This window comes from Podarcis pityusensis (genome assembly GCF_964106645.2).
Source record: "Podarcis pityusensis genome assembly, chromosome: 2".
Lineage (NCBI taxonomy): Eukaryota > Metazoa > Chordata > Lepidosauria > Squamata > Lacertidae > Podarcis > Podarcis pityusensis.
Window position 1 is genome coordinate 115,441,562 of NC_138029.1, and position 7,558 is coordinate 115,449,119.

The 7,558-nt window shown below is 43.1% G+C and overlaps 1 protein-coding gene across 1 annotated transcript; it reads right to left on the reverse strand.

The window, feature by feature from the left end:
* Positions 1-1,507: 1,507 nt before the first annotated feature.
* Positions 1,508-7,306, reverse strand: LOC308470042 (E3 ubiquitin-protein ligase TRIM17-like). Its single transcript, XM_080993273.1, has 7 exons — positions 6,894-7,306; positions 5,056-5,148; positions 4,611-4,745; positions 4,093-4,115; positions 3,365-3,483; positions 2,107-2,139; positions 1,508-1,763 (listed from the first exon to the last, which is right to left on the reverse strand). Exons 1-7 carry the CDS (start codon positions 7,284-7,286, stop codon positions 1,744-1,746), a joined length of 816 nt encoding a protein of 271 aa, XP_080849399.1. The 5' UTR covers positions 7,287-7,306; the 3' UTR covers positions 1,508-1,743.
* Positions 7,307-7,558: the final 252 nt, after the last annotated feature.

Below are 7,558 nucleotides of genomic sequence, written 5' to 3' on the forward strand. Positions count from 1 at the left end.
CCGTTGCACCAGAAGCAGTTTAGTCCTGCTGGCCCCATGACTCGGAAAGCTGTCTGTGGACAAACACTGGCTCCCTCACCCTGAAAGAGAGATGAGGGCTGCAACCCCATAGTCGCCTTTGACTGGACTTAACCGTCCAGGGGTCCTTTACCTTTACCTATGTTCCAAAAGGTTTACACAATTTTGGCCACTAGTGTACAGTATATGGATAAATGTCCAGAAATTTGCCATTCCATAATATAATGTGGGGTTGGGGGTGGGCCTTCCTGTATTTTGAGAAGGGGTTGCCAGGTTTTATCTTATTTTTATTTTTTACAGGATGTTCTAGGCATTTTGCCTCTGGTTGGGGGTTTGTGTGATCACCCAGTTTCCAGCGTTAAAAATCCCCCAGGCGCTTTTTGCAACTGGCGCAGGTCCAATTGCGACCATGCTGAGATTTTTGGATACCGTGTTCGCGACTGACGTCTCGACCTGGCTGGCCCCTCCAGCTTTCTTACTTAGATATTCAGGAGAACTTAATGCATTTATATACCACCCTTTTCTCCACTAAGTAGACCCCCAATTAATTCCCACAACCACCCTGTGAGGTAGGTTAAGAGGCTGTGACTGACTCCAAGGTCATCTGGTGAGCTTCAAGACTGAGTGGGGATTTGAACCCTGACCTCCCAGGTCCTAGTCCCAACACTCTAACCACTATGCTACACTGGCTTCCTAGAGTCCTTCTACTATGGGGCAGCTTATAAAGTTTAGGTAAATAAATATGGGGAAGGATCGGAAATATTCTCCTTGAAGCCTGAATTTGTTTTATTCTGAATTGTTTACCTTTGATGTTTCAGTGTGTTGTAAACCACTTTGAGTTTTTTTGTTTAAAATATAAAGCAGTATAGAAATGAAATTGTTAAGTTGTGGGTGAACATATCAGACGACACAGCAATTCTCCAAACAGCTCTTGTTTATTCACAGGTCAGAACAGAACTGAACTGAAGGGTTCAGCCAGCCTGCTTATATAGAGCTCCACTACAACGTAACTGTAACAACTTTCTGTAACTATCCAATCACTGAACGTCACTTTCGATCCCTTATTTGCATATGTGGACCTGAACTATCTACAGTATCCCCCTGCTGGCCCAGGGTAAGAACTTCAGTACATAATAGAAATAATAAAAAATGGCATTGCCCCCCCGCCCCCAAATGGTGCCCAGACATTCCATTGTGGCGACTGTAACACAGGTTTAAGGTGTCATTTGGCAATTAACTTACGTATCTAAACTTTCTAACACTGATTGCTTCCGTTTTGTGAAATTGACAATTTGTAGTCCCTGCAGCGGTATCCTAGATTGCCAAATGTACCCCTGCGTCCAGAAGTGTAGGGGGATGCCTGACTTAGCCTAGCACCAGACCAAAGGAAAATACAACACATTCTAGAGTTTGTTGTCATCTATTTAATGGTGTCAATACATAGACACACACATGGATCCTTTGAGTTTAAAAATTAAGAAATACACTGGAAGTTACTTTTCTACACATTCCTCCTCTTCTTTTTCCGAAGGGGTGTGTCTCCAGAGGCAGCTCAAGGCAGCTTTTTGGCCCCACGCGAAAGATGGGCAGGAAGGAAAGCAGCTTTTGTGCAGGAGAAGAGGTACTGGCGTCACGCAGAGAGGAATTAGCCAGGAGGATAGACATCGTGAGCTTAGGTCAGGCATGCCCAAAGTCCATTTTGGGGGCCTAATTGCCCCTGTGAGTTTATCTCCTGATGTAAAATCCTAAAACAACAACAACAACGTCAATCCTAAAAGCAGCTCAACAACTCCAACCCTAGAAAACCTCAACATCTTTGGTTTGCCCTCTGGTTGGCCGCCACAGCTCTTCACTTCATCAAATCTGACCCTCTTTGAAAAAGCTTTGGACACCACTGGCTTAGATCCACTCCAGGGATCATTGAGGAAGGGGGTTCCTTTCCTGACTGGACTGTGGGCCTCCCCTTGGCTTCGCTGCTAGGGTAGCCCAGTTTGTCCTATTTCAAAAGCACTTTGAGGCCACCATTCTCTCTCCCAATAGCCAACTGGCCAGGGACTATGGTTGATTGATCGAGACTCATCAGCTTACCTTTCCGCACAGAGAGTCCTGATCTTATAGCGCCTGTGAAAGGGAAAGCAAGAGAGATAAAGCATCACACCGTCGTGGTGTTAATGGATGTTATAGCATAGAAAAAGATAAAAAAAATCCTTCCAGTAGCACCTTAAAGACCAACTAAGTTAGTTCTTGGTATGAGCTTTCGTGTGCATGCACACTTCTTCAGATACCCATCTGAAGAAGTGTGCTTGCACACGAAAGCTCATACCAAGAACTAACTTAGTTGGTCTTTAAGGTGCTACTGGAAGGATTTTTTTTATTTTGACTATGGCAGACCAACACGGCTACCTATCTGTAACATAGAAAAAGAGTCAGCTGATATCATTGTCTAGTCAGAATCCCCTTTCTTGTAAATTGAAGCCATTGGTTTGAGTCCTACCCTCCAGAGCAATCTTGCTCCATCTTACATGCCCTTTAGATATTTGAAGATGGCTATCATATCGTGCTCTCAGTCTGCTCTTTTCCTTCTCGGTAGTGGCGCCCTCCCATCAGATGTCAAAGAGAACAACAACTGCCAGACTTTTAGAAGACATCTGAAAGCAGCCCTATTTAGGGAAGCTTTTAATGTTTGATGTATTACGGTATTTTAATATTTTGTTGGAAGCCACCCAGAGTGGCGGAGGAGGCCCAATCAGATGGGTGGGGTATAAATAAATTTATTATTATTATTATTATTCTTATTATTATTATTATTATTATTATTATTCCAGGCTAAACATACCCAACTCCCTCAACCATTCCTCGGTTTCCAGAACCTTGTTTGTCTTCTCACTTGTTTCCAAATAATCACATTTGACTTCTGCTTATGAGATCTTCTGTCTCTCTCAGCATACACAAGGATAACTACTATCTGCTTTTGAAAATCTGCCTCTTAAGGTTATTGCCTTAAAGTGTTGGAGCCTAAGGCCTGGCTAAACTTGAGTTGTGACAGAGTGTCATTGAAACTACCACACTGATTATTAAATTCACCACAATATTCTTGCAAAAAAACCACCTGATTTCAGTGGGCCTTAAGTCATACAAAGCTTTAGCCACAGAAGTGTGTGAGTTTTTTCTAGTGTCCTCCATGTGAGACACTGTGGCTGAAGGAATAAACATGTTTTCAGAGAAGGGAAAGTTGTGGCCTTCACAATGTTGTTGGTCTCCTAGCATTACAGAGGACACCATGAGTTTTTCCTCAACCCCATTTGCACGAGTTCAATATCTAGCATGAAATTCTTGTAGCTATTACCTTTGAAGTGCCGAAAGGAACTTGCCAGAAATGTATTGATATGACCGAAGTTCCAGAATTTGCACATCAATCCATAAGGTATATTGTTGGTACCCCCAAATGTCGATCTCTCCTCGTGCCTGTAGAGAAATAAAAGGTTTAAAAATACCAACTTGCTCTCCAACCTAGAATTCCCAAAGGAAGCAAAAAGAGGAGAGGGGAGAGGATCATAAAAGTCTCAGAAACCAGTTGGACAGATTCAAGGTGAAAAATAAGAGGAAAGGAATATTGAAATAAGCAGTGCAGGGAATAGAAGTGTGAACAATGGTTTGTTGGAAGAAAAACAAAACCTAAAATGAATACAAGCAGGGAACCCCACATTAAGATGAATAGCAAAGAAGCCCAAGACTATGGACAGAGGATGGAGACGTAAAACATTACTCCAGTGGGGAATAAACTGTTTAGATTTTAGACAGCGACTTGAAATGCTGCTATAGATACATCCCTGTTTCGGAAAAGGAAAGAGAATCAGAATTACAGCAGGAGGAATCGAAAGATAGAAACTGAGGGGAGGGGAGTTTGGAAGTGAAAATAGGAACTTTAGAAAAAGTGGGCCCCTAATGATTTGTTAAATGTTGGAGGTCACAAAGACCCACACTGTCCCCTTGAGAACAACGGGTGTTTTTCCTGCAGTCCACATCCTTCACCAAACCGCAAAGCGCAAAGGATAAGAAGAGGGATCTGCTTACCTCTGCGAAGTGCTTCCGTGATCCTGCAGGGGAAAGAGAAAAATATGAGAACACTTAACATCCACGACTGGCCATACTTTGAAGCCCACGCCCCATGCCCCAGTCCAACCAGGGTAATGTCATAAAATCAGAACACAGCCTCTTAAATGAAGCCCTGAGCAGGTACAACAGAGGACCAGTAAGGGATCAGACCAAGGGATCCACCCAGCCCAGACCCCTCTTGGCAAGAGCAGCTTCTGGGAAGCTCACAAACAGGCCAGGAAGGCAACATCACTAATTTGGGAGCCAGCAGCAGACCCATCATCAGCCAAGAGCAGAAAACATCCGATTCCATCATCGTTAAGTAACAAATTCTCTCCTTGTCCTCTTAGATGCTCCCGCACCTAACATTAGAGAATCGGCTACCAGCTCCGCAAAACCAAGCAGCGTCACTTTTGGTACAAGGACAAAGGCAGAGACTGATCTGGTAGTGACCTTGACCTGGAGAAAAGCTTGGGCTGCTTATGCCACTCTCCTACCTGCATGAGTTTCCTCGCAATCTCATTCTCCACCTCTTCCAGCTGCTTCAGCAGTTGGTATTCCTGTTCATCCAGAAACGAATGTAGCTGCCTAAACTCACCCTTCATCTTCTGCCTATCAGACATTAGTTGCTCCTGCAAGAAATAGATGGAAAGAAAAACAGGCTGTTAGCAACATTGCCACTCCTTCTGCAGAATGAAGAGGGTTTGAGGATTACTGCAGGGGAACAGGGCGGGTGCTTCTGAATTTTTGTATTTTCACAGATGATGCATCAGTTTTCAAGCAAAGGAAAATTTTCCTTCCCATCAGAACAGGCATCCCCAAATAAATAGACATCTAAAAGAGTCGAGCTGCCTGATGGCTTCATTATGTAATTTTTTATCCACCCACCAAACATTTGTTCTTTTGATTATTTGCTTACTTCCCAGTAAGAGCGACACTTACAAGCAGGCGGTGACTGTTCTTTTCTGTTCTGTTATCCGCCAGGTTTTCTGCCTCCTCCTCCTTCAGAGTCTCCAGGCACCTGCAGGGATGATCCTGAAAAGAAAAGCCAAAGTTCTTATTTGGGTCCTGGTGAGAGGTTTCTAGGCAATAACTATCATAATCATCCATGAGACAGAGAGAGAAAAAGAAGAGAGAGAGGACAGTTGAATTATGTTATCGTTTCCCGGTTTTTGAGACTGCAGAGCCTGCTTCTGCCATCCAGAGTATTGAGCCTACGACAGATGCAACTGATGAGTGTTGTGGAGAAATCTTGAGAAAAGACCCAGAAAGCCCCTTCTCCAGAAAATGTCATTCTCTTTCTATCACAGGTTGGATTTCCTTCTTTTTAAATTATCATTCAAACAAATTGCCCATTAATGCAAATTAAAGCTACCGTACTACAGTGTGGATACTGTGGCTGAGAAAGTGTTTCTAACATGTGATATAATAACATGCAGAAAGCAGAATAGTTCATGTCAACTCTGCAGTCAAGGATTGCTCTGAAGTTTCTTAGTCCCTGAGGATTTTGTTTTTTATGCAGTTGTAGAGATTAGTTGATTGTAGCAGCAGCTTGGCTGGGAGAGGTTGGTTAAAGCTCTTGGAATATATGGCTTGCTTCATAAAAAACTGACCATATATTTATCCAAGCACGTAGATCTGAATTTTGCTTGTAAATCTGAAATCTGCTTTCACCCTCCTCCTCATCTGAAACAGCTCACAACTGCACTAATAGCCTAAGATCAAGCACCAGTGATACTTATATTAATACAACTGGTTTAAAACTCATGAATCTTGAGTTCTTTGCATGGTTTAGGGCTGGCAACAGGAGAAAGCAGGGTTGTTGTATGTCTCTAATGTTTTTCTTGTTGTTGTTGAATGGCTGCACCTGTATATATAAACAGATTTGCTAACATGGAAATACAACCAACAGGGGAAATCTTCACCTCTTGATCTGACCCATCACAATACTTTTTCCTACCCTCCTTTGACACCCATAATTATTTTTCTGAAAACAGCTTTCATGGGATCGTCTTTGTGAGCCTAAAATGTTTATCTTCAACTTTACGCCAGTGTGCCAACTCCTGCACAACTCCCACTTTATAACAGCAAGAAACTCTGAGATGCCCAAAACATCATCCTTCTAGGTTTTATTATTTGCTTGCCTTTCTAAAGCAATTGTACATTTCTTTCCATTCCAAATAAATTGTTGTATTAGTTATTTCCAATCTTACAACGCTTGCTCTGCTCTTTGTATTATGAGATTCTGAAACAGGAAAGGCAATATACAAAGTGCACTCGTTTTGGCTGCATTTATTTTCCCTAGAAAGGCCAACTTAACATCGTTCAGTCTTTCTAGAGCAGCTTAATTTTTTTTTTTTTACATAATCATACCTAATATACACATCTAGTGGAGTCTTTTAAGGCAAAGCAAGTCTCAGTCCCATAAAAGTCAATATCTGTCTTAGGATGTGTAAAATATAATTAGATGAGAGGCCTTCTGAGCATGAGCAGAGTCAGTTGACAGCAGACTGCATCCCTCACACTAGGATTAGAGGAATAAAGCCTTACTCAGGAAACAGTGGTTTGCAGACAGGCTTGAAACTTGATAGCTCAGTTTGATAGAGCATGGTGCATATACTGTCAAGGCTGCAGGTTCGATAACCTTATGGGACAACTGCATCTTCCTGCATTGCAGGGGTTGGACTAGATGATCCTCAGGATCCCTTCCAAGTCTACAATTCTATGATTTTAATTCCCATCATATATACTAGCCGTTCCTATTAATGGTTCATTCTTACCTTGTAGTCTTGGGCGGCTTCTTCCACAGGAACCACCCTGTGGCCGCTGTGCCCTTGGGATGTGTCACACTCCCCACAAAAGAGGTCCAGGGTCTTCTGGTGCCTCTGACATTTTGAGCGCCTCCTTTGAGCATCTCTCTCTGCAACATAATCCCACTCACTGACGACTCCAACCAAATCTGCGAGAAGCCTGTTTTGCCTGAAGTCCTTTTCTACAACCGTTCTGCACTCGGGGCACCTGGTTCTCTCACCAGACTCCTCCCAGCACCTCAAGATGCAGGTTTTGCAGAAGTTGTGCCCGCAGCCCAGTTCTACTGGACGAGTAAAGTAACTGAGGCAGACGCAACAGGTGACTTCACTCTGGATCCTCTTCCTATACTTGTCCACATCCATGACTTCACTCCTGTTTTAACGGACCAGCCGCACCTGTTAGAGAGATGGAGCGGAGTTAGGATCCCTGTGAACTTTAATCTGAAATGGGAAATGTAAGACCTGCCCCATCCGCATGGACCTTCTCAGCAGTGGGACCCGCCCTGTGCAAGGCCCTCCCATCAGATGTCAAGGAGATAAAATACACAACGTTTAGAAGACAATGTAAGGCAGCTCTATATGGGGAACTTTTTAATGTTCGACGGTTTATTATGTTTTATATGTGGGATCAAAGA

What these genes read in the sequence shown, in the direction of transcription:
- LOC308470042 (XM_080993273.1), bottom strand. Translation starts at nt 7,286, where the DNA reads ATGGATGTGGACAAGTATAGGAAGAGGATCCAGAGTGAAGTCACCTGT. An exon ending in TTGCGAGGAAACTCATGCAG is followed by an intron (nt 4,116 to 4,610) that starts GTAGGAGAGTGG and finishes TTTCCCCTGCAG; the next exon opens with GATCACGGAAGCACTTCGCA. An exon ending in CACGGAAGCACTTCGCAGAG is followed by an intron (nt 3,484 to 4,092) that starts GTAAGCAGATCC and finishes ATTTCTCTACAG; the next exon opens with GCACGAGGAGAGATCGACAT.